Source organism: Carcharhinus amblyrhynchos, chromosome 35, assembly GCF_965287045.1.
Source record: "Carcharhinus amblyrhynchos chromosome 35, sCarAmb.v2.hapA, whole genome shotgun sequence".
NCBI classification, from domain to species: Eukaryota; Metazoa; Chordata; class Chondrichthyes; order Carcharhiniformes; family Carcharhinidae; genus Carcharhinus; species Carcharhinus amblyrhynchos.
In genome coordinates, this window is record NC_137358.1 from 16,678,930 (window position 1) to 16,705,440 (window position 26,511).

The window sequence follows — 26,511 nt, forward strand, 5'->3', positions numbered from 1 at the left end:
CACTGACCTCTCTGCCGAGGTAAATAGGCTTTTCCCACATCCCACTATACCCAAGCCCCCTCACAGCTTTGCGCATCTCACTTAAATCTCCCCTCCCCTGCTCCAGGGAGAACAATCCCAGCCCCTCCAAGTCTCTCCTCATAGTCCTGGGCGGCAACGTCCTTGTAAATGGATGTTTCGAGAGTGGCCTAGTACTTCGCGTTGTTTGTGCACGCTTAAAACTGGACCAGCTGATGGACACCACGACAGCTCAGTGACTATCACTGTTTGCTGTGCAGACACATGGATTTGGGCCGGTGTCTGTGGGAGTTTGCGCATTCTCCCCGTGCTTGCGTGGGTTTCCTCCGGGCGCTCCGGTTTCCTCCCACACCCCAAAGATGTGCTCTTAGGCTGATTGGTGTAACAAATTGTCCCGAAATTATTCGCCCCTCAATCTGGTTTCCAATGTGGGTGCCATAAGCGTAGACACGGGTCTAGGGTGGAGGAGGGAAAACACATTGTTAAGATGGCGGCATGGGCTCGTCGGGCCGAAGGGCCTGTTTCCCGTGCTGTGTTGTTCTTTGTTCTAAATGCACCCCCCCCCCCACCAATCTCTGTACCCTCTCTAATGCAATGACATCCTTTCTGTAATGAGGTGACCAGAACTGCGCGCACGGAACTCAAATTGCGACCTAACTAATGTTTTATATAATTCCAGCATAACCTCAAACTCTTTACAAATTCAATAGTGAGGAAGGGGTCTGGGTTGAAGGGGGGGGGGGAGATGGAATCAGCGGCAGCAACAGTGTTAGCGGGCTGGGGGGGTCAAAGGTGACAGCGGCTGTCAATCATTTCAAAGACGGAAGGTGATTTTAAAGAACTGCAGTTGAAGGTGGTATTTTCCATTGCAGACCCATGAAACACTTTTAAATCAGGCAGGACATGATCAAGAAGCTTAAAAATCATCCTAGGTCATATTATCTCACAGCGCAGGAGGCCATTCGGCCCATCGAGTCTATACTGACCACAATCCCGCCCTATCCCGTAACCCCGCCTATTTATCCTAGCTAGTCCCCCGACACCAAGAGGCAATTTGGTATCGCCAATCCACTTAACCCGCACATCTGTGGATATAGAATCGTACAAACCCTACAGCAGGGAAGGAGGCCATTTGGCCCATCGAGTCTGCACCGGCAACAATCCCTATCCTCGTAACTCCACACATCTACCCTGCTAATCCGTGCATTCCGAGACATTACGGGGCAATTTAGCACGGCCAACGCCCCTAACCAGCAGGTCTTTTGGAGTGTGGGGGGAAACGGGAGCACCCGGAGGAAACCCACGCAGACACGGGGAGAATGTGCAGTCACGGACAGTGAGCCGAGCCAGGAATCCCTGGCACTGTGAGGAACGTTGATTAGCCTTCTTTCAAAATAGTAAGTGTTGGGATTTCTAAGAATAGATCAGATGAAGGGCACCGGTGCATTTTACAGGGAAAAGGGGGAAAGGAGTGGAGAGTTCGGTTAGTGGGGCAGAGATAGAGAATCCTGGGATAAGGCACATATGGAGCACCAACACGATCCTGATGGGCTGAGTGGCCTCTCTCGTCACCACCCCTGCTGGATAGTAAAGGACCAAAAGAAGCTACTCCAATGAAGCAAGGTTACCTGAACCTTCTGCGCCCCGCACTCACAGGGATCTAACTGCCCAGGAGAGTGGACAAGCTCTCCCAGCACTTGTTGCAAAGATTACGTAGAGGGTTATTTACCAACCGCATCATGTGGTTTTTTTAATAAACAATTCTCTAAATCCCACTGTTGCCCTGAGGTTTGACAGCTCTTACACAAATAATCGATCCACAAACACTCTTTGTTCTTAGCCCTTTGCGATTGTCCACCTTCCACCATATCACATTTATATTTCACCCAGAGAGTGGTGAGCTGTGGAACTCATTACCACAGGAAATAGATGATCCCAAAACATTGAATGTGTTCAAGAGGCGGCTGGATGTAGCACTTGGGACGAACGGGAATCAAAGGTTATTGGGGGAGGGGGGGGGGTGGATGGAAGCGGGGGGGCAGTTTAGAACGGAGTTGAGGAGGAACTTCTTCACTCAAAGGGTGGTGATTCTCTGGAATTCTCTGCCCGTTGAAGTGGTGGAGGCTGCCTCGCTAAATATATTTGAGTCACGGGTAGATAGGTTTCTGATAGACAGGAGAATTAAGGGTTATGGGGAGAAAGCGGGAAAGTGGAACTGATCCACTTCAGATCAGCCATGATCTTATTGAATGGCGGGGCAGGCTCGAGGGGCTAGATGGCCGACTCCTGCTCCTATTTCTTATGGGGAGAAAGCAGGATTAGGCTATTGAGTTGAACGATTGTAATGAATGGCGGAGCAAGCTCAAAGTGTCGAATGGCCTCCTCCTGCTCCTATCTTTCCTCACTACAGGAAGGATGTGGAAGCTATTGAGAGGGTGCAGAGGAGATTTACAAGGATGTTGCCTGGATTGGGAGGCATGCCTTATGAGGATAGGTTGAGGGAGCTGGGACTCTTCTCCCTGGAGAGACGAAGGTTGAGAGGTGACCTGATAGAGGTTTATAAATTGTTGAGAGGTATAGATAGGGTGGATTAGAACATAAGAACATAAGAAATAGGAGCAGGAGTAGGCCATCTAGCCCTTCGAGCCTGCCCCGCCATTCAATAAGATCATGGCTGATCTGTTGTGGCTCAGTTCCACTTTCCCGCCCTCTCCCCATAACCCTTAATCCCCTCTCTTATCAAGAACCCATCAACCCGCGTCTTAAAAATATTTAGTGAGGATTCTCGGAGGCTATTTCCCAGGGCTGAAATGGTCACTACGAGAGGACACAGGTTTAAGGTGCTGGGGAGCAGGTACAGAGGAGATGTCAGGGGTAAGATTTTCACTCAGAGGGTGGTGGGTGAGTGGAATCGGCTGCCGTTGGTGGTGGTGGAGGCGAACTCGCTGGGGTCTTTTAAAAGACTTCTGGATGAGTACATGGGATTTAATGGGATTGAGGGTTATAGATAGGCCTGGTAGGATCGGCGCAACTTGTGGGCCGAAGGGCATGTTTGTGCTGTAGCGTTCTATGTTCTAAGTTTCTATATAGTCAAGTTCTCTTCTTCCATTTCCTCTGGTAATTTTCTACTCCCCTGAAGACAACTGGTGCTTGATAAGGACTCCATTACCATCCTCTGGCACCTCAGTCTAGCCATTCCCCCACCCACGTGAAGTTCCAGGAATCACTCGCCAACAATTAGAGACAAACCCATCGTACATCTCTGCCCACGTCCAGCGTGATGCCTCAATCCAACCCTAAAAACCTCTGGGTCTGTACGGCTCCTTTGGGGTAGCTATCTCAATCTGTCAATAAATATCTCTCGACGTTTAATATAACGGAAAGAGAAAACGCTGGAAAATCTCAGCGGGTCTGGCAGCATCTGTAAGGAGAGAAAAGAGCTGACGTTCCGAATCCAGGTGAGACTTTGTCATCAGGGCGGCACAGTGGGTTAGCACTGCTGCTTCACAGCGTGAGGGTCCTGGGTTCGATTCCCGGCTCGGGTCACTGTCTGTGTGGAGTTTGCACATTCTCCTCATGTCTGCGTGGGTTTCCTCCGGGGGCTCCGGTTTCCTCCCACAGTCCAAAGATGTGCGGGTTAGGTTGATTGGCCGTGCTAAGAAATTGCCCCTTAGTGTCCAGGGATGTGTAGGTTAGAGGGATTAGTGGGTATAATATGTAGGGATATGGGGGTAGGGCCTGGGTGGGATTGTGATTGGTACAGACTTAGAAACTATAGAACATTACAGCGCAGAAACCTTTGGTCCTTCTTGTCTGTGCCTAACCATTCTTCTGCCTAGTCCCACTGACCTACACCTGCACCATATCCTCCCACACCCCATCTCATCCATGTACCTGTCCAAGTTTTTCTTAAATGTTAAAAGTGAGCCTGCTTTCACCACTTGATGGGCTGAATGGCCTCTTTCGACACACTGGAGGGATTCTGTCTGTGTTCTTCCTCTAAAAATGCCTCACTTTTCCGCACTGAACCTCATTTGCCTCCTATCTGCCCACCCCACCAATTTGTCTACATCATAGAAACCCTACAGTGCAGAAAGAGGCCCTTCGGCCCATCGAGTCTGCACCCAACACAATCCCACGCGGGCCCTATCCCCATATCCCTACATATTATACCCACTAATCCCTCTAACCTACACATCCCTGGACACTAAGGGGCAATTTCTCAGCACGGCCAATCAACCTAACCCGCACATCTTTGGACTGTGGGAGGAAACCCACACAGACATGGGGAGAATGTGCAAACTCCACACAGACAGTGACCCGAGCCGGGAATTGAACCCAGGACCCTGGGAGCTGTGAAGCAGCAGTGCTAACCCACTGTGCCACTGTGCCGCCCTTTGCAGTCCTACACTGTCCCCAGCGCAGTTTACGATGCCTTGTGTTAGGACTTACTCTTCTTCCCATAGGGCTTCCTCTTCGTCTTGCTGGTTTCTGACTGTTTGGTGACACGTTTTTCTGGAGCTGTGTTGGGGGGGGAGAAGAAAAATCTATTGTTGATAAAGACCCATGCATTCACCTGGATGGACAACACAAACATTTAAATAAAGTAACAGACAAGATCTATAATTTCCCAACTCATTTTTCTCCCTTTATTCTTCCCTAGGATATAAACATTGGTGGTAATATCAGTGGACAAGTGATCTAGAGACCCAGGGGAATCCGGGTTCAGATCCCACCATGGCTGATGGTGAAATCTGAAATCAATAAAAATCTAAAAGTCTATCCGTGAGACCGTTGTCAACTGTTGGAAAATTCCACCTAGTTCACTAATGTCCTTTAGGGAAGGAAATCTGCCGTCCTTACCCTGTCTGGCCTACATGTGACCCCAGAGCCACAGCAACGTGGTTGACTCTTAAATGCCCTCAGAAAAAGGGCAATGAGGGATGGGCAATAAATGCTGGCCAGTCAGTGAAGCCCACAACTCATGAACGAAATTGGCATCCCTAATTGCCCCTTGAACTGAGGGCCTCGCTCGGCCATTTTCAGGGGGGCAGTTGAGAGTCAACCACGTTGCTGTGGTTCTGGAGTCACATGTAGGCCAGACCGGGGTAAGGATGGCAGATTTCCTTCCCTAAAGGGACATTAGTGACCCAGATGGGTTTGTGTAGCAATCGATGATAGTTGTCACCAATACAGAGACTAGTTTCATATTACAGATTTGTTAACTAAATTTAAATCCCGCCAGCTGCCGTGATGGGGTATGAACCTGGGCCTCTGGATTTCTGATCCAGTGATATAACCACCACGCCATAGCCACTGGTGTCCAGCAGTCAGGTTAGCATTATTGATTGATAATGGCTTCAACTTGTAGATGTCTTGGAGAGTTGAACTTGTTTTATTCCCTCCCTTCCCTGCTCTCTCAGTGTTATATAAGAACTAGGAGCAGGAGTAGACCATCTGGCCCCTCGAGCCTGCTCCGCCGTTCAATAAGATCACGGCTGATCTTTTCGTGGACTCAGCTCTACTTACCCACCCGCTCACCATAACCCTTAATTCCTTCACTGTTCAAAAATGTATCTATCCTTGCCTTAAAAATATTTAATGAGGTAGCCTCAACTGCTTCACTGGGCAGGGAATTCCACAGATTCTCCACCCTCTGGCTAAAGAAATTCCTCCTCATCTTGGTTCTAAAGAGTTGTCCCTTTATTCTGAGGCTGTGCACTCAGATACCAGTCCCTCTCACTAATGGAAACATCTCCCCCCACGTCCACTCTATCCAGGCCTTTCAGTATTCTGTAAGTTTCAATGAGATCTCACCCCCACCTCATCCTTCTAAACTCCATCGAGTACAGATCCAGAGTCCTCGGACGCTTCCCGTACATCAAGCTTTTCCTTCCCGGGATCATTCTCCTGGGAATTCAAAGCATGTGAACGATATTGAGAGCAGGAACTCACCCCATCTTCCTCTGCACTGTGGTTTACCCTCTGTGGCACTTCCCCAAACTCGCCTATGTGTTCGGAACGATGGCCTTACCCAATTTCTCCCACCCCCAGCTCGTTCCCCGCAGCGCTGTGTTTCTTTCCTTCAAATATTTATCCAAATTTCTCCTTTGAAAGTTATTACTCTTAAGGTGGCACAGTGGTTAGCACTGCTGCCTCACAGCGCCAGGAATCGAACCCGGGTCCCTGGCGCTGTGAGGCAGCAGTGCTAACCACTGTGCCACCGAGGTCAGATTGCATCTTCAGTAGCATCTTCTGTGAACAAGCTACAAACCAAAGCGATTTACAGCCAATTGATTGTTCCATAGAATCCCTACAGAGCAAAGGAGGCCATCCAGCCCATTTCAGCTGTACTGACTCTCCGACAGAGCACCTTACTTAGGCTGTATCCCTGTAATTCCATGTATTTGTTCTGGCTAAAGCTGCTAATCCACACACCTTTAGACACCATGGGGCAATGGAGCGTGGCCAACCCACCTAACCCGCACATCTTTGGAGTGTGGGAGGAAACCAGAGCACCCGGAGGAAACCCACGCAGACACGGGGAGAATGTGCAAACTGCACGCAAGGGTGGAATCGAACTTGGATCCCTGGTACTAACCCACTGCGCCACCATGTGAAGTCACGTCATTTGCAATACGGAAATTACAGAAGCCAATTTGCACACAGCGTACTCCCACCAACAGCAGTCTGACAAGGGTTGAGGGGTGTCCCACCAAGGAGAGTCTCCTGTCCATCACGGGATCTTCTAACTTAACACAGAGGAGAAGGCACAAGGTCACAGTTCAACATCTCATCTGTAAGGCAGTGCAGAGCTCCCTCGGTACTGCACCAGAGTGTCAACCTAGATTCAAGGTGGCACGGAAGAGATTCTATGCGCGGCACGGTGGCACAGTGGGTTGGCACTGCTGCCTCACAGCGCCAGGGACCTGCGTTCAATTCCGGCCTCGGGTCACTGTCTGTGTGGAGTCTGCACATTCTCCCCGTGTCTGCGTGGGTTTCCTCCGGGTGCTCCGGTTTCCTCCCACAGTCCAAGGCTCTCTGGGTTAGGCGGATTGGGTTAGGCTAAATTGACCCAAGTGTCGGGTGGACTGGCAGGATTGACATGCGGGGCTGCGGGAGTGGGTGCCTGGTTGGGATTGTGGTTGGTGCAGACTCGATGGGCCGAACAGCCTCCACCTGCACGGTAGGACTCTATGATAAGATTAGGCCACTTGGCCTCTCGAGCTTGATCTGCCAGGGACCTGGGTTCGATTCCGGCCTCGGGGCACCGTCTGTGCGGAGCCTGCACATTCTCCCCGTGTCTGCGTGGGTTTCCTCCGGGTGCTCCGGCTTCCTCCCACAGTCCAAAGGTGTGAGGATTAGATGGATTGGCCGTGATAAAATTGTCCCTTAGTGTCAGGGGGACTTGTAGTGTAAACACAGGGGGGGGTTACAGAGATGGGGCCTGGGTGGGATTGCTTTTTGGAGTAGAAACGGTAAAGATTGTGGAGAAAATGGAGGGAAACGAGGTCAAATTGTCATGACCCGCTGGGCCAAAAGAACTCCTACAGGGCAGAAGGCCAATGCTTAAATCCTGGGAGTGGGGCTTGAACCTACAGGTGAGAGTGTGAGTGCCTGAGCCGGGGAAGGTGAGATCCACTGGTAACGTTGAGACAGGTAACAATGGAACCATGTTCGATGAGTGTTCTGGAGCTGGACGTGACAACGTAGGCTACCAATAAAACTGGAGAGGTTTTTGCCCTTCTCCGGGGCAACCTTCCGACACTTACCCGGAACGACAGGCATCTGGAGCTGATAGCCGGTCAGCTCACACCAACCCACCGGATACACGTCCGGCGACTCGCAGTCCACCCACTGGTCGTACTCGTCGTCCCAGCCGTCAAAATGGATCCGCAGCAGGCGGTTCACCACGCGCGTCACCGTGGCAACGCAGATGAGGCGGGGCTCCATCAGGTCGACTGCCTCGAGTTTCATTCCGGGCTCAAATCCGTGGCACGGGATATCCTAACCGACAGAGTGACAGTCAGAACTCGTGGCCGCCGGCCTCCTGTGAGGGAGGTTCGCCTCTCCCTCCTCAGGCCCTCAGCCTACCCCGAGACCGCGAGTGGACAACGCAACACCTCGAGCTCCTTCAACCGTGACCGTTTGGCCTCATTTCCCTCCACTTTCTCCGCAACTTTGACCGTTCCTACTCAAAAAAGCAAATATTCGGCTGCCTTTCATAAGAACATAAGAAATAGGAGCAGGAGTAGGCCATCTAGCCCTTCGAGCCTGCTCCGCCATTCAATAAGATCATGGCTGATCTGAAGTGGATCAGTTCCACTTTCCTGCTTTCTCCCCATAACCCTTAATTCCCCTGTCTATCAGAAATCTATCTACCCGTGACTTAAACATATTTAGCGAGGCAGCCTCCACCACTTCAACGGGCAGAGAATTCCAGAGATTCACCACCCTTTGAGTGAAGAAGTTCCTCCTCAACTCTGATCTAAACTGCCCCCTTATCTTGAGGCTGTGCCCTCTAGTCCTGCTGTCCTTTCTAAGCGGGAAGAATCTCTCTACCTCTACCCTATCCATCCCCTTCATTATCTTATACGTCTCTATAAGATCCCCCCCCTCATCCTTCTAAACTTTCATTTCAATTTACTCTCCCTTTTGGTTTTATTTTCGGATTACCTCCCTTAGCTTGGGTCGGTTTTTCAAACACCTCAATCAGGGTATCCTTTAATCTTGCAAAGACAAACAAGAAACGTGTGCGGAAAACAGGCAGGCAATGATCCAAAATCTCGGGCAATGTTATTCCGTAACAAAGGACAGTACAGCTCAGGCACAGGCCCTTCGGCCCACCAAGTCTGTGCCATCACGGATGCCTCTCTAACATTTTCTTGCCTCTATGCGCTCCATATCTCTCTATTCGCTGATTATTCGTGTATCTATCCAGATCCCCTTTTGAACGTTGTTATAGAATCCGTTTCCACCACCACCTCTGGCAGCGCGTTCCAGACATTCACCACCCTCTGTGTGAAAAACTTACCCCTTACATCTCTTTAAAACCTTCCCTCTCTCACTTTCAACCTGTGCCCCCGAGTAATCGACCCTTCAACCCTGGGAAAAAGATTCTGACTATCCACTCTATCCCCAAGTTTGTAATAATCTTGTAAACCTCTATCAGGTTCCCCCTCTCATCCTCTGACACTCCAGTGAAAACAATCCAAGTTTATTCAACCGTTCTCCATGGTCCATACCCTCCAGACCAGGCAACGTCCTGGTAAATCTCTTCCGCACCCTTTCCAACGCACCAACATCCTCCCAGTAGCGTGGAGACCAGAATTGTACACAATACCCCAAATGCAGTCTAACCAAAGTCTTATACAGCTGCAGTATGATTTTCCAATTCCTATACCCGAGCGATGAAGGCCATCCTGCCATATGGGGCGGCACAGTGGGTTAGCACTGCTGCTTCACAGCTCCAGGGACCCGGGTTCGATTCCCGGCTCGGGTCACTGTCTGTGTGGAGCCTGCACATTCTCCCCGTGTGCGCGTGGGTTCCCTCCGGGTGCTCCGGTTTCCTCCCACAGTCCAAAGATGTGCGGGTTAGGTTGATTGGCCGTGCTAAGAAATTGCCCCTTAGTGTCCTGAGATGCGTAGGTTAGAGGGATTAGCGGGTAAATATGTAGGGCATGGGTGGGACTGTGGTCAGTGCAGAACTGATGAGCTGAATGACCTCCTTCTGTACTGTAGGGTTTCTATTATTCCCCCAGTACCTCCAGCACATCTCTTTGGACACCGCAACCTTTCATTCTGGCACTTCCAACATCTTATCCTGTTGCCTCAACTAGGGATACCCTCCCCTCCTCAGCCCTGCACCACGGTTAACAGACCCTCCATCTTGTCCGACCTACCTCATACACTTTCCTCCCACAAACACAACAGCGCCCCTCTGGGCCTGGGTAAGATGCTCTCTCGGGAGAGTCGGCGCAGTCTCGATGGGCTGAATGGCCTCTTTCTACACTGTAATGATCACCCCTTAAAGGGAAGGTGTCGCAGAAGCCCATGGAATTTAATTTAAAATGTGTTATCGGGTCTGATGATGTTGAGGCCAAAACGTTGTATGATTTCAAGAAGAAATTAGATCTAGCTCTTAGGGAGAGGGATCAAGGGATGTGGGGGAAATCAGGGTATTGAATTATTATTTAATCCATTATTAAATAAGCAGCCAGCATAATTAAGGACCCCACGCACCCCGGACATTCTCTCTTCCACCTTCTTCCTCAGACAAAAGTCTGAGGTCACGAACCTCAACTGCCCCCAAATTAGACATCCCTGAATCTGGGGCACAGATAATTCTCTAAATTTGCACCCCTTTATTGTGGCGTCCAAGAGGGGTAGACAAAGGTCATAGGTAGGAGGAGGATTGGGAATGAGGCACTGGCTGAGTGTTAAAGTGGGCGGTGCGGGCTAGTAGGGGCAAAGGGCCTGTTTCCTGTGCTGTACCGACCGACCCAAGGACAGCTTCTTCTCTGCTGCCGTCAGACTTCTGAATGGACCTTCCTCGCATGAAGTTGATCTTTCTCTACACCCTCGCTATGACTGTAACACTACATTCTGCTTTCCTTCTCTATGAACGGTATGCTTTGTCCGTGTAGCGTGCAAGAAACAATACTTTTCACTGTATACACGTGACGATAATAAATCAAATCAAAAAGCTTGTGTGGGGAGAGGATAGAGCCAATGTTTCGACTCTGGATGACCCTTTGTCAGAGCTGGGATATTTCCAAACTGCCTCACGTTCAGTGAACAGATTGGAGCCAGCGGAGAGGGGGGACACGTCCCACAATTCAGGCTCAGTATCGATGGGGCGGGGAGACAGAGACAGAGAGAGGGGACACGTTAACAAAACACCTCACAGCTCTTCCGTATCTGGTGGTCGCAGTTAGAAAATCACAGAGGAAGGTGCGGTCACTCACCCGAATGAAGAGGCTGGCAGGAGCGGCCATGGTCCCAGTCTCCCTCAAATACGCATCCCAATCAAAGCACTTCTCCCAGCCTGGAATCAGAAAGTAGACAATCTCCTGAGAAGGGAAACAACTCTCTGACAGACTTGAGGAGAAGGAGATACGGTGGAGACTCTCAGGCAAGGTCCTCATTTATCATAGAATCTCTCCGCTGCAGAAGGGGGCCATTCGGCCCATTGAGTCAATACTAACCACAATCCCACCCAGTCCCTATCCCCGTAACCCCACATAATTTCCCAAAACTAAACACGACCAATCTGCCTAACGCACACATCTTTCCCACTGTGGGAGGGAGCTGGAGCCCCCAGAGGAAACCCATGCAGACACAGGGAGAACATGCAGTGACCCAAGCCGGGAATCGAAGCCAGGACCCTGGAGCTGAGAGGCGGCAGTGCTAACCCACTGTGCCAATGTGTCTGTCTCCAATACATGTCAATCACTTTCCAAGGCTTCATCAAACTCCCTTTCACCATTGAGTGCTGTGAATATTCAGTTCACAGCACGAGTGTTTTTGGTCTTACAAATGAAAGCTTAACTGTAGAAAATTGAATAAACGCAGTTTTAGGCTCGAAAGGATGGAGCCTTGTTGGTTTAAGAGATTAACAACTGGAAAGGCAAGATTACAAAACAGAGGCAGCATGGTGGCACAGTGGTTAGCACACCAGGGACCCGGGTTCGATTCCCGGCTCGGGTCACTGTCTGTGTGGAGTCTGCACATTCTCCCCGTGTCTGTGTGGGTTTCCTCCGGGTGCTCCGGTTTCCTCCCACAGCCCAAAGACGTGCGGGTTAGGTTGATTGGCTGTGCTAAAATTGACTGTAGATGCATAGGTTAGAGGGATTAGTGGGTAAAATGTGTACAGATTGTGGGGTTAGAGATTGTGGTCGGTGCAGACTCGATGGGCCTCTGTCTGTACTGCAGGATTTCTATGGGAAGGTGGGTTTTACTGAGCTGGAGATAGCGGGCTGTGGTCTAACGGCCGTGCTGACTGTGGACACCATCCCAAAATTGCCACTAAACCTCACGAGGCGCCAAACAGGGGATTTGGAATTGATCTGGTGAGATCTTCCCCCTCCCCCAGTGACAGAATCAGGTCCTTATTTCCATAAACTAACATCGCATTCGTAGGCCTGACCTCACTGTATCGTCCCAGCCACTGGGCGTAACACACACCAGCGAGAATCCCCGTGGGTTCCAAAAAAAACCAAAACCAAACACCAGTCGGGGTGACCCTGTCGGGGTGCATGGGTCAGTGTGACCCCTGGGTGGTGAGGGGCATGCCTGGGCAGTGCCCCGGGGCACTCTGGCAGGGCCATGGGACCCACTGGGGAGCTCCATTTTAGGGTTTGCTCTTATCCATTGGGTTGGGGGTGGTTGTCCTTCGACATGGGTAGTCTCCATGTCCGTGGGAGACGGGGAAATGGGGTGGAGAGTAGGGGCAGGGGAAAGGGGGTCTCCCCCTGGCTGGAATTTTACCGTCCTGCCCACCACGGGAATGGGAGCGGGCAAGGGGTGGACAATGGAACGCTCCATTGACCTCAGGGGTAATTTTACAGTTTCAGGATGAGCAAGGCTGAAATATCCCACCAGAGATGTCTGTGGGGGAGGGGAGGTCTCCATGTCCACGAGGGAGGGAGGGAGGGAGGGAGGGAGCGGGTCTCCATGTCCATGGGGGTGGGGGATGGGGAATCTCCATGCCCATGGGTGGGGTGGTCTCAATGTCTGTGAGGGGGAGGGGGTTCTCTATGTCCGTGAGGGGAGAAGGTAGTCTCGGTGCCCACGAGGGGAAGTCTCAACCGCCGTGAGGGAGGAGAGGGGTGTCTCGATGTTCATGGGTGGGGTAGGGGGAGGAGGATGGTCTCAATGGGTAGGGTGCTATTTCAGAGGGAAGGTGCAGACTCAATGGGCCGAATGGCCTCCTCTGCACTGTAAGGGTTCTCTGAAGCTGTCCTGGTTTGGAGCTCCAATGGGCGCTGATTTTACGCAGAGGGTCAGGTGCGATGGGAGACCCCCTCGCCACCTGCGAAGGGGTGTTCCTTGGGATTCCACTGGGGGGGGGCTCTGGAGCCTCCTGCCGGAATGGGGCGGGAATGTGAGTGGATTGGTACACACGCACGGAGTGGTCAAGCCTCCGGGGTCAAATAATGATGCCCACCGCCTTGGCACGCATGTTCAGAACAACTTGGGTGAGATGGCAGAGAGGGGCAGGCACCATTGGCACTGTGCCTTGGCCAACATCCCGCCAGGGGAGGGGAGAGCGTTGGAAGAACAAGAGGAAAAAAATGTGGGAAAATATAAACCCCCCCCCAAAAAAAAAGAGGCCAATCTTAAACTACCAAATCCAGCCAACGCAACGCACGCTGGACAATCATCCTTAGGGGGCTATTTCCAGGTTGGTATCCATGGTTTTACTGCCAGCTCTTCCTCAAGTTGGATCGAGGGTCAAAGTAGTTTGAGTTGCGGTGGGTGACCTACCTCGAGGGGGCGTCAATTCAATGTCGTTTTTCTTACAGAATCCCACCGGGAAGATGCTGCAGGAGGAGGCGTGGTAACAGAACCAGTCGGTGCCATCGGCCGCCTCACACCCATCAATGCCAATCATCAGATAGCCATCCAACAAGACCTGCCGTCCCACAGGAGACAAAAGAAACAAAGTCCATCACCTCCGCTGCTCTGGTGCAACACTCGATGTCTGCCTCAAATTACCTCGCTGGCCTGTCATCCGCTATTGGCTGAGCAGACGTTTCCTCCAATTAGATATCGGGCCCTCTGGCTGCGTGGAAGCCAATCGGATTGGAAAAGGCGGGTGCCGTACCCATCCGTTGTTCTGTGTTTGAGTAGGACGGTCTGTTCGCTACTGGTGCTCGATTGGTTCAGGCTGGGCGTGGAATCATAGAAACCCTACAGTGCAGAAAGAGGCCCTTCGGCCCATCGAGTCTGCACCAAACACAATCCCACCCAGACCCTACCCCCATATCCCTACATATTATACCCACTGATCCCCTCTAACCTACACATCCCTGGACACTAAGGGGCAATTTCTTAGCACGGCCAATCAACCTAACCCGCACGTCTTTGGACTGTGGGAGGAAACCAGAGCACCCGGAGGAAACCCACGCAGACACGGGGAGAATGTGCAAACTCCACACAGACAGTGACCTGAGCCGGGATTCGAACCCGGGACCCTGGAGCTGTGAAGCAGCGGCGCTAACCCACTGTGCTACCCATAAAAGGATTTGCTCCCTCAGTATAGGTGAGAGAATTAAAGCAGGGTCTATCTGTGAGCACTTTGTGCTAAGCTCACATCTCCTGCATTGGGTAAAGGACAAATCTTGAGTTTTTCTTTTCTTTTATTCACAAAACCATCGAGCACTGGCACACACTCCCCTCACCCCCACTGCATACCCCTGTGTAAACCAGTTCTTACTCACACAAGAATAACTCCCCAATCTCTGTCCCCAGTTAGTAACAAGCAGAGCAGCATTCCAACATGAATGTTCGGGACTCACTCCTCAGTATCATACGAGGGAGTGATGTTAATCCCTGAGCCAGCTAGATGGATACAACTGATTTCACTGCTCTTTATCTGCTCATCTCAAGATGAAGATGGCACTTTCTGAAAATCGAGCCATCAAAGCAATATCTGGTGGCACCTTATGTACACAGATACAAGTGTACATACAGGGGCAAGTGTACATACAGATAAGAACAAGCACACGGGGCGAGTGTGCACACGGGGCGAGTGTGCACACGGGGCGAGTGTGCACATGGGGCGAGCACGTACGCAAGGATGAATACTCTCAAATAAAGTCAAAGTGCATGTGCGAGGGGTGAGGGGCAAGGTTAATTTTATTAGTTGCAATTAGGCTTACATTAACACTGCAATGAAGTTACTGTGAAATCCCCCTAGTTGCCACACTCCGGCGCCTGTTCGGGTACACTGAGGGAGAATTTAGCACGTCCAATGCACCCTAACCAGCACGTCTTTCAGACTGTGGGAAGAAACCGGAGCACCCAGAGGAAACCCACGCAGACACGGGGAGAATGTGCAGACTCCGCACAGACAGTGTCCCAAGCCGGGAATCGAACCCGGGCCCCTGGTGCTGTGAGGCAGCAGCGCTAACCCACTGTGCTGCTCCAATAATAAATATTTATATTGGTATATAAAATAAGCAAAAGCAAAAAGCACTCCTTACCTTTTGGACGCTGGCGACACAGATTGTGGACAGGTTCAGTGGATCGATAGCCTCCAGTTTCATCCCCTCCTCAAACCAATCATCATTGGCGTAAACTGCTCGGACCTAGAGATCAGAAAGGCTCAAACATTCATTTCCGACAGAAAGAAGCAGAGCTAGGAATAAGAACAGAAACAGAGGGGCAGACCTGGGTTCCCCTATCTCTGTGAATGGGTCAGCTTCCTTCACGTCCCCATGTCCGTCCCTATCAGTGACACTGACTGGTCCACTCAGTGTTTCTCACACCCAGTTCCTTCGCTAAGCCAACCTCCACACTACATCCAAACGCTCTCACTGTGTGTGTGTGTGTGTGTGTGTGTGTGTGTGTGTGTGTGTGTGTGTGTGTGTGTGTGTGTGTGTGTGCCAGCCTTGGCTCAGTGACAACGCTCTGCAGATCACTGCCCTGCACTCTCACTCATCTCGATGGATCACAGAATCCCTACAGTGCAGGAAGAGGCCATTCAGCCCATTGAGTCCTGGTCTCAGTTTACTGATGTCTCCTTTTACACCCACAGGCGATTCGGTCCGCCTGGTTGTTCAACGAGAGGCATACACGCGGTGGGTCGTGCGAGGGCTGCTCTTGGATGTTGCTTCGAGAGTTGCCTAGTGCTTCACGTCGTTAGTGTACGCTTAAACTGGACCAACTGACGGGCAACACGACAGCTCAGTGACTATCACTGTTTGCTGTGCAGTTACAGGGACCCGGGTCGGATCTCCGGCTTGGGTCAGTGTCTGTGGGAGTTTGCGCATTCTCCCCATGCTTGCGTGGGTTTTCTCCGGGTGCTCCGGTTTCCTCCCACACCCCACTTTCTAGGCTGATTGGTGTCAATAAATTGTCCCTGAATTGGATCTCCCTTAATCTGGCGTACACATAATTCCCTAAATTTGCACCCCCTTTATTGTGGAGTTCCACTAGAGGTAAACAAAAACGCCATCAATCGACAAAAGACTTGAATAAGGCACTGACTGAATGTTAAAATGGGCGGCGCGGCCTTGTAGGGCCAAAGGGCCTGTTTCCTGTGCTGTGTTGTTCTTTGTTCAGTCTACACTGACCGCAATCCCACCCAGGCCCTATCCCCATAACCCCATATACTGACTATACACCCCTGCTAATTCCCCTGACACTAGGGTCAAATTAACATGGCCAATCCACCTAACCAGCATATCTTTGGACTGTGGGAGGAAACTGGGGCACCTGGAGGAAACCCACACAGACATGAGGAGAATGTGCAAAACTCCACACAGACAGTGACCCCAGCTGGGAATCGAACTCGGGTCCCTGGCACTGAGAGGCAGCAGTGCTAACCACTGTGCCACCTGCTCCGAGTGCACTGAACAGAGACTCAAAACCATCAGAACCAGGGAAGGCGATGGCGTAGTGGTATAATCACTAGACTATTAATGCAAAAACTCAGTTAATGTCCCTGGGACCTGGGTTTAAATCCCGCCACAGCAGATGGTGGAATTTGAATTCAATTTTTGTGACTTTTAAGGGGCGTCTGGACAAATCCATGAATAGGATGGGAATAGAGAGATATAAGAACATAAGAAATAGGAGCAGGAGTAGGCCATCTAGCCCTTCGAGCCTGCCCCGCCATTCAATAAGATCATGGCTGATCTGAAGTGGATCAGTTCCACTTTCCTGCTCTCTCCCCATAACCCTTAATTCCCTTGTCTATCAGCAACCTATCTACCCGTGACTTAAATATATTTAGCGAGGCAGCCTCCACCACTTCAACGGGCAGAGAATTCCAGAGATTCACCACCCTTTGAGTGAAGAAGTTCTTCCTCAACTCCGTTCTAAACTGCTCCCCCTTATCTTGAGGCTGTGCCCTCTAGTCCTACTGTCCTTTCTGAGCGGGAAGAATCTCTCTACCTCTACCCTATCCATCCCCTTCATTATCTTATACGTCTCTATAAGATCCCCCCTCAGCCTTCTAAACTCCAGCGAGTACAGACCCAGTCTATTCAATCTCTCTTCATACGGCCCCCAGAAGGGTAGGGGGTTTTAGTCCAGTCGGGCAGCATGGTCGGTGCAGGCTCGGAGGGCCGAATGGCCTGTTCCTGAGCTGTAATTTTCATTGTTCTATCGTCTAACTCAAATGGAGAGAGTTAGCCTCAGTACTCTGTCGCCTAACACTCTGACACATTAACAGAAGGAAGCTTTCACAAAGGAATCCTGGAAAGGAAAACTGGAACAACGAAAGAAGATTTTACAAAACAAACATAAAAAAAACCAATTCTGCCGTAACCATTTAGGGACTACATTAATTACAGGGGTGGTGCTAAACTCTCTAAACCGGGAACCCAAATTAGGCTTTGATTTGTTTCGAGTTACTTGATCTTGATTTCGGCTGTAGAGAGGAGATTGAGGCCCAGTGATATCCAGAGGCCCGGCAATCCAGAGGCCCGGCAATCCAGAGGACCGGCAATCCAGAGGACCGGCAATCCAGAGGACCGGCAATCCAGAGGACCGGCAATCCAGAGGACCGGCAATCCAGAGGACCGGCAATCCAGAGGCCCAGCGATAACCAGAGGCCCGGCAATCCAGAGGCCCAGCGATAACCAGAGGCCCGGCAATCCAGAGGCCCAGGCTGTTGCTCTGGGGACACGGATTCAAACCAAGGCAGCTGGAGGAGTTTAAACTGAGTTAATAAAACCTGGAATTGAAAACTAATCTCAGATTTGGTGACTGGGAAACTAACATCTATTGGACCAGAACTGGCCTGGTTTGTTAATAACCTTTAGGGAAGGAAATCTGCCATCCTTACTCGGTCTGGCCTACACTTGACTCCAGGCTCATGCAGTCATGTGGTTGAGTCTTAACTGCCCCCTGGAACGGCTGAGCGAGATCCTCAGTTCAAGGGGCAATAAATCTTGGCCTTGCCAATGACACCCACTCCCACAACAGAGTGAACGATAACCAGATAGTGCAACGGTGGTTGACCATGAGGTGGTTTTGCCCACTGAGTAATTAGGTAAGTGCGTCATGGAATCCCTACAGTGTAGGAGGCGGCCATTCGGCCCATCGAGTCTGTACCGACCACAAGCCCTAATCCTGTGTCCCCATGCATTTACTCTGCTTGTCTCCCCGACACTAGGGTCTATTCCGCACGGCCTATTGACCTAACCAGCACGTTTTTTGGACGGTGGGAGCAAACCGGAGCACCCGGGAGAAACCCACGCAGACATGGGGAGAATGTGCAAACTCCACACAGACAGTGAACCGAGGCTGGAATCGAACTCGGGTCTCTGGCATGGTGAGAGGGCAGTGCTAACCAAGGTGCCACCGTGCCACCCTAATTTATAATTAACCATTGGCAACTGATGCTTCTCTCCTCTGTCACAGTGGCAAAGATTGGGGACCCTCCATTCTGGGGAAAATGTGTGCATAAATACACTCCTCCCTGCAGTGCAGACGGTGGCCATTTGGCCCATCGAGTCTGCATTGGTGACAATCCCACCCTAGGCCCTATCCCCACAGCCCCGTTAATCCCTCTAACCTACGCATCCCCGGGACACTAAAGGGCAATTTAGCACGATCAATCCACCTAACCTGCACATCTTTGGACTGAGAGGGGAAACCGGAGCACCCGGTGGAAACCCACACAGACATGGGGAGAATGTGCAGACTCTGCACAGACAGTGACCCGAGCCGGGAATCGAACCCGGGTCCCTAACGCTGCGAGGCAGCAGTGCTAACCACTGTGCTGGGGTGTCGCCAACAATCTCAACATCAATGAGAGCATCAAGGTTGGGGCTTTACTGATTGAAATATGGTTACGTCACATCATTGTGCAATGGATGGTAGTGGAGATGAGGGCACAGTGATAATGGACTAGTAATCCAGAGACCCAGGGTAACGCTATGGGACTCAAACCCCACCACGGCAGCTGGCGGACTTTAAATTCAGTGAATAAAATCTGGAATATAAAGCAATTCTCAACAGTGGTGACCATGAAGCTATCACTGATGTTCTAAAATAACCATCTGGTTCACTGATGCCCCTCGAGGGAAGGAAATCTGCCTTCCTTACCCAGTCTGGCCTACACGTGACTCCAGAGCCTCTCCAACGTGGCTGACTCTCAATACTGCCCTCTGAAAAGGTCGAGTGAGACACTCGGTTCAAGGGCAGTTAGGGATGGGCAATAAACGCTGGCCCAGTGACTCCCACATCCCATCAGAGTGAAAGAGGAATGGTGATTTCCAGCCATACACTTACCCCCGGAGTGAAGGAAATATGTAAAATATTGTCCCGTACCTTTTTGAAGAGATGGGGGACGGCATCACAGTAGATTTTCCGAAATGTTGGGTGTGAGCTTAAGTCTGCTCTGGCTGCTCCTTGGCAGGACAAATGGATAAAATTTTAGTTTAAAGTTATTATAAGTTTTGATCCCAGACTCACAAACAGCATCCATTTCTCTCCCCCCTCCTCTCTCCCTGTGACATGTTCGCAACTCAAACAGATAAATACAAATTGTCATCCTCTGTAAAACTCAGATTCAGATCTGGCTTCACAAAATTAGGGGCAAAATTAAAGTTTATTTATTTTAAAGTTTATTTATGAGTGTCGCAAGTAGGCTTCAACACTGCAATGAAGTTACTGTGAAAATCCCCTAGTCGCCACACTCCTGTTCGGGTTACACTGAGGGAGGATTTAGCACGGCCGATGAATCTAACCCGCACGTCTTTCAGGCTGTGGGAGGAAACCGGAGCACCCGGAGGAAACCCACGCAGACACGGGGGGAATGTGCAGACTCCGCACAGACAGTGACCCCGAGCCGGGAATCGAACCCGGGTCCCTGACGCTGTGAGGCAGCAGTGCTAACCACTGTGCCGGCCTTGAAGATGGAGAGTTTTGTTCACTTTCCAAACGTATACCATCCTGACGAGGATACTAGTCATCCACTATGAGGAGAGGTTGGAGAAACTTGGTTTGTTCTCACTGGAGCGATGGAGGTTGAGGGGGGCGACCTGATAGAAGTCTACAAGATTATGAGGGACATGGACAGAGTGGATAGTCAGAAGCTTTTCCCCAGGGTAGAAGAGTCAATTACTAGGGGGGGGGGGGGGCACAGGTTTAAGGTGTGAGGGGCAAGGTTTAAAGGAGATGTAGGAGGCAGGTTTTTTACACAGAGGGTGGTGGGTGCCTGGAACTCACTGATGGGGGAGGGAGTGGAAGCGGATACGATAGTGAGTTTTAAGGAGCGTCTTGACAAATACATGAATAGGATGGGAATAGAGGGATATGGTCCCGGGAAGGGTAGGGGGTTCAGATACTGAAGCAGCCCATGTCCAAATGCAGCAAGATTTGGACCATTTCCAGGCTTTGGCATGCCACACAAGTGCCAGTAGTGTTGGGTAGCAGGCTTGGAGGGGCCGAAGGGCCTGTTCCCGTGCTGTAATTTTCTTTGTTCTTGGAAGCTACAGGTGTAAACGTTCCAATAGCCCACCTGTGCGTTTCACTTTGTGTCCCACCCGCTTGGACCATCCGACCGAGTGAATGAGCGGGCTCCACATGTGACACCAGAAATCGTCATCCTCCTCACAGTCTTCGTATAGCAGCCTGAGGCGTCCGCCAATCACCGTGTCCACAACCGCCGTCCTCATGCGCGAAATCTGCGTCTTGTCCACCACCTCCACCCTCATCCCTGGCCGGAACGAGTATTTCATACTCTCCACCATCTGGGCGGGAAAACAAAGAGAGAAAATGTTCCTTCTCCCACTTCACCTCAACCAGGGAGATGAAATAAAGAGCTCCTCCCTCACCGGCCAACGCTTTTGAGGAAGATGGCAGCTTCCGCTGGCTTTCCCGATCTTCCAGAGCAGCGAATGTTGTCCAACTCTCAAGAGTGGGGCGACCACGTCAGAACTTGGCCTTACTTTCCAGCAGGGCCCAGCTGACAGGAACCCCCCTCCTCCTCCCCCGGAATGGTTCTGGAGGGTCAGTCATCTCAGCTCTGGGACATCGCCGCAGGAGCCCCTCAGGGTAGGCCCAACCACCTTCAACTGCTTCATCAATGGACCTTCCCTCCGTCGGAACTGGGGGGGACGTTCGCTGATGGTTGTGCAGCACCATTCGCGACTCCTCAGGTACTGAAGCAGCCCATGTCCAAATGCAGCAAGATTTGGACCATTTCCAGGCTTTGGCATGCCACACAAGTGCCAGGCAACAACCAAGTCCAACAAGAGAGAGAATCTGACCATCACTCAATGGCAATGCTATTGTTGAAACACCTATCAACATTCTGGGGGCTACAATTGACCTGAATCTGAGCTGGACTAGCCAATATCAATACTGTGGTTATAAGAGTAGGTCAGATCGTAGAACCCTACAGTGTAGAAAGAGGCCCTTCGGCCCATCGAGTCTGCACCCAACACAATCCCACCCAGGCCCTACCCCCATATCCCTACATATTATACCCACTAATCCCTCTAACCTACACATCCCTGGACACTAAGGGGCAATTTCTTAGCACGGCCAATCAACCTAACCCGCACATCTTCGGACTGTGGGAGGAAACGGGAGTACCCGGAGGAAACCCACACAGACACGAGGAAGATGTGCAAACTCCACACAGACAGTGACCCGAGCCGGGAATCGAACCCAGGACCCTGGAGCTGTGAAGCAGCAGTGCTAACCCACTGTGCTACCATGCCACCCTAGGAGATCTACTACGAGTATCTACCTGCTGACTCCCCAAAGCCTGTCCACCATCTACAAGGCTCAAGTCAGGAGTGTGATGGAACACTCTGGATGGGTGCAGCTCCAACAACACTCAAGAAGCTCCACACCATCCAGGACCAAGCTTGACCAACACGTCATCCGCTTCCTTCAACATTCACCCCCTCCACCACTGACGCACAAGATGCACTGCGGCAACTCACCAAGGCTCCTTCAACAGCACCTTCCAAACTCATGCCCTCCACCATCTAGAAGGACAAGGGCAGCAGACACCTGGGAACAACATCAACACCTGGAGGTTCCCCTCCAAGTCCAAGTGGGTCATGCGAGGGCTGCTCTTGGATGTTGCTTCGAGAGTTGCCTAGTGCTTCACGTCGTTAGTGTGCGCTTAAACTGGACCAACTGACGGGCAACACGACAGCTCAGTGACTATCACTGTTTGCTGTGCAGATACATGGATTTGGGTCGGTATCTGTGGGAGTTTGCACATTCTCCCCGTGATTGCGTGGGTTTTCTCCGGGTTCTCCAGTTTCCTCCCACACCCCAAAAATGTGCTCTTAGGCTGATTGGTGTAACAAATTGTCCCAAAATTTGTCTCCCCTCAATCTTCCCCAATAGGAGTAGACAAAGGTCAAGGGTAGAGGAGGGAACTCTCAATGTTAAAATGGCAGCACGGGCTCATTGGGCCGAAGGGCCTGTTTCCCGTGCTGTGTTGTTCTTTGTAAGTCACTCGCCATCCTGACTTGGAAATATATTAGCCCTTCCTTTACTGTCGCTGGGTCAAAATCCCTCCCTAACAGCACTGTGGGTCTACCTACACCACATGGACTGCAACAGGTTCAAGAACAAGGGTGGCACAGTGGGTTAGCACTGCTGCTTCACAGCTCCAGGGTCCTGGGTTCGATTCCCGGCTCAGGTCACTGTCTGTGTGGAGTTTGCACATTCTCCTCGTGTCTACGTGGGTTTCCTCCAGGTACTCCAGTTTCCGCCCACAGTCCAAAGATGTGCGGGTTAGGTTGTTTGGCAACAGCCCCCCACCCCCCACCCCGCCCCCCCCCCTCCCACCGCCGCCGCCCCCCATCCCAGCAGAAGCTGGGTGCTTCTTCAGTAATCATAGACCTCCCATCAAGGCAACCTGGGAGATTTCCAGAGGGATCCAACAGTAAAAAGACAATGATACAATGTTCCACCTTCCCATCCCCCTGCAAATGGAAGATGAACGTACTCCAGAGATCATCCCCAAAGGCAACCTGGTCACAGAGTCCTTTGTGTTGATACAGGCCTTTCAGCCCATTAGGTCTGCATCGAACTCTCTGAAAGTGCATCGCGCCCAGGATCTCTGCCCCACCCTATCCCCGTAACCCCACACATTTACCATGGCCAATCCACACAACCTGCACATCTTTGGACTGTGGGAGGAAACCCACGCAGACATGGGGAGAATGTGCAAACGCCATACAGACAGTGACCCGAGGCTGGAATTGAACCTGGGACCCTGACGCTGTGAGACAATCTCAGCACAGGTGAGAGTGTCAAGGTTGGGATGTTCCTTATTGAAATATGGCGACACCACCACATTGTCCCTACGTGCAATGGACGGTCGTGGGGATGATGGCAGAGTGGTGATATCCCTGGACTGGTAATCCAGGGGCCCAGGTTAATACTCTGGGGACACGGGTTCAAATCCCACCACGGCATCTGGAGGGATTTAAATTCAACTAATAAAAATCTGGAATCGAGAGCTAGTCTCAGCAACGGTGACCCTGAAACTATCACTGATTGTTGGAAAAACCCATCTGGGTCACTAGTGTCCTTTTAGGGAGGGAAATCTGCCGTCCCTACCCGGTCTGGCCTACACGTGACTCCAGAGTCTCAGCAACGTGGTTGGCTCTCAACTGGCCCCCGAAGCAAGACCCTCAGTTCGAGGGGCAATTAGGGATGGGTAATAAATGCTGGACCGGACAGAGACCTCCACATCCCATCAAAAGAATAGATTTATTAAAGTGCAGAGCTCAGGTATTTTCTTTCACATGGACGTTATCTGGTTAACACCATTAAGATGTAAAGTGACTCTTGAGCTTGGGGGGTGGTGATGGGGGGGGGGGGGACGTTTCCCTTACCTTGTAATGGAAGTCAACAGGTAGGGTCTTAGATCCAATTAGTTTCTTCAACAGATAGGATCTCCAGTCAGTGGTCTTGTTTCGAACAGCTGCAGGCAGACAGAGAGGGAGAACGTCACGAGTCCATTTCACAGAGCGGAACACTCTGCCCCCAAGTCCGGAACGTGATACTCCGCCAGCGTCTCCACTCTGTGCCGGGGACCGGCAGGTCGAACGCGGCAAGGACAGCAGCGGCAGCACTGCCGGCCAGCGGGATAAACCGTAACGTGTCTCCGACGCGGGTCGGAGAATGAAACGTTGGGACTTGCCCAGAATCACACAAAGAAGTCCGCCGCTTACACACACACAGTTTAACCCGGACAAACGTGAGGGAATGCATTTTGGAAGGTCTGATACAGATAGGAAATATACAGTGAATGGCAGAACCCTTAAGAGTATTGATGGGCAGAGGGATCTGGGCGTACAGGTACACAGGTCACTGAAAGTGGCAATGCAGGAGGAGAAGGTGGTGAAGAAGGCACACGGCATGCTTGCCTTCATCAGCCAGGGCACTGAGTTTAAAAATTGGCAAGTCATGTTGTAGCTTTATAGAACCTTAGTTAGGCTGCACTTGGAATATAGTGTTCAATTCTGGTTGTCACACTACCAGAAGGATGTGGAGGCTTTGGAGAGGGTACAGAAAAGATTTACCAGGATGTTGCCCTGGTCGGGAGGGCATTGGCTATAAAGGAGAGGTTGGAGAAACTTGGTTTGTTCTCACTGGAGCGACGGAGGTTAAGGGGAGACCTGATAGAAGTCTACAAGATTATGAGCGGCACGGGCAGAGTGGATAGTCAAACACAGAATCCCTGCAGTGTAGAAAGAGGCCCTTCGGCCCATCGAGTCTGCACCCAACACAATCCCACCCAGGCCCTACCCCCATATCCCTACATATTATACCCACTAATCCCTCTAACCTACACATCCCTGGACACTTAACACGGCCAATCAACCTAACCCGCGGATCTAGTCAGGAGCTTTTGCCCTGGGTGTAAGAGTCAATTATTGGGGGGGGGGGGGGGCACAGGTTTAAGATGTGAGGGGCGAGGTTTAAAGGAGATGTAGGAGGGAGATTTTTTTTACACAGAGAGTGGTGGGTGCCTGGAACTCGCTGCCGGGGGAGGGAGTGGAAGCAGTGAGTTTTAAAGGGTCTCCAGACAAATACGTGAACAGGATGGGAACAGAGGGATACGGTCCCCGGAAGGGTGGGAGGTTTTAGTTCAGATGGGCAGCGTGGTCAGTGCAGGCTTGGAGGGCCGAAGGGCCTGTTCCTGTGCTGGAATTTTCTTTGTGCGACAATAATAAATCCAATCAAAATGCGGTTGGGTTGTGACGCTACGCGACACTAACAGAAAGCACGAGGAACTCACTCTGAGGGGGCACGAGAGGTTTGCCGAATGTTGCGCACCAGCCAATTGGATGGACATCGATAGTTCCCAGGTTATACCAAAAATCCTGTCGCGAGTTATTTTCGAATCCCTCGTATCTCAGCAACGCTTTGTAACCTAACGGGGAAAAGGGCACAGGCAAAAAAATGATTATTGTTTTGTAAATGTTTGTAACTGAAATGATCACGAGATGTCCAGAAGGAAAACCTATTAATAATGCGGGGGGAGGGGTGATGTCCCTGGACTAGCCGCCCTGAGACCTCTGGGGGCACGGGTTCAAATCCCATCACGGCAGCTGGGGAGTTTAAACTTCAAATCTGGAATTGAAAGATAGTTTCTTGACCACCATCGATTGTTGGCCCCCTGGGGAAGGAAATCTGCCATCCTTACCCCGGTCTGGCCTACACGTAACTCCAGGCCCACGGCAATGTCACTCTTAACTGCCCCGCTGAAATGGCCAAGTGGGACACTCAGTTCAAGGGGCAATTAGGGAAAAGCAAATGTTACTCTTGTAAGTGTCGTCCACATTCCATGAAAGAATAAAGGAAAACATTTTAATTAGTTAATATCCTCGGAATCAGAGAGTTATCATGGTGCACACGGAGGCCATTCAGCCCATTGTCTCTGCACCAGCTCTCCAAACGAGAGCATTATGAGTTAGTGCCATTCCCCGTCCCTCTACATATTGTTTCTATTCAAATAATCATCTATTCTCCACTTGAATGTCTCAATTGAATCTGTCTCCACCACACTCTCAGACAGTATATTCCAGATCCTAACCACTCACTGTGTGAATCAGTCTCCACCACACTCTCAGACAGTGCATTCCAGACCCTAACCACTCGCTGTGTGAATCTGTCTCCACCACACTCTCAGACAGTGCATTCCAGATTTTAACCACTCGCTGTGTGAAAAAGTTTTCTCTCTCATCACATTTGATTCTTTTGCAAATTGTTTTAAATCTGTGCCCTCTCATTCTTGATTTTTTTACAGGGGGGGGGAACAGTTTCTCC

General features: G+C 51.0%; 1 protein-coding gene across 2 annotated transcripts in view; it reads right to left on the reverse strand.

Moving 5' to 3' along the window:
* Window positions 1-26,511, reverse strand: part of l3mbtl2 (L3MBTL histone methyl-lysine binding protein 2) — a 49,713-nt gene that overhangs the window by 5,790 nt on the left and 17,412 nt on the right. The window contains exons 6-14 of one of the 2 annotated variants that reach the window (XM_080217328.1): window positions 25,481-25,615; window positions 24,072-24,160; window positions 20,720-20,951; window positions 19,528-19,601; window positions 15,228-15,332; window positions 13,507-13,654; window positions 10,986-11,065; window positions 7,791-8,025; window positions 4,471-4,539 (exon numbers count right to left, since the gene is read on the reverse strand). In XM_080217328.1, coding sequence (XP_080073454.1) covers window positions 4,471-4,539; window positions 7,791-8,025; window positions 10,986-11,065; window positions 13,507-13,654; window positions 15,228-15,332; window positions 19,528-19,601; window positions 20,720-20,951; window positions 24,072-24,160; window positions 25,481-25,615 — 1,167 coding nt within the window. Of the gene's footprint in view, window positions 1-4,470; window positions 4,540-7,790; window positions 8,026-10,985; window positions 11,066-13,506; window positions 13,655-15,227; window positions 15,333-19,527; window positions 19,608-20,719; window positions 20,952-24,071; window positions 24,161-25,480; window positions 25,616-26,511 lie in introns of both variants that reach the window. The other variant, XM_080217327.1, reaches the window with a different exon arrangement.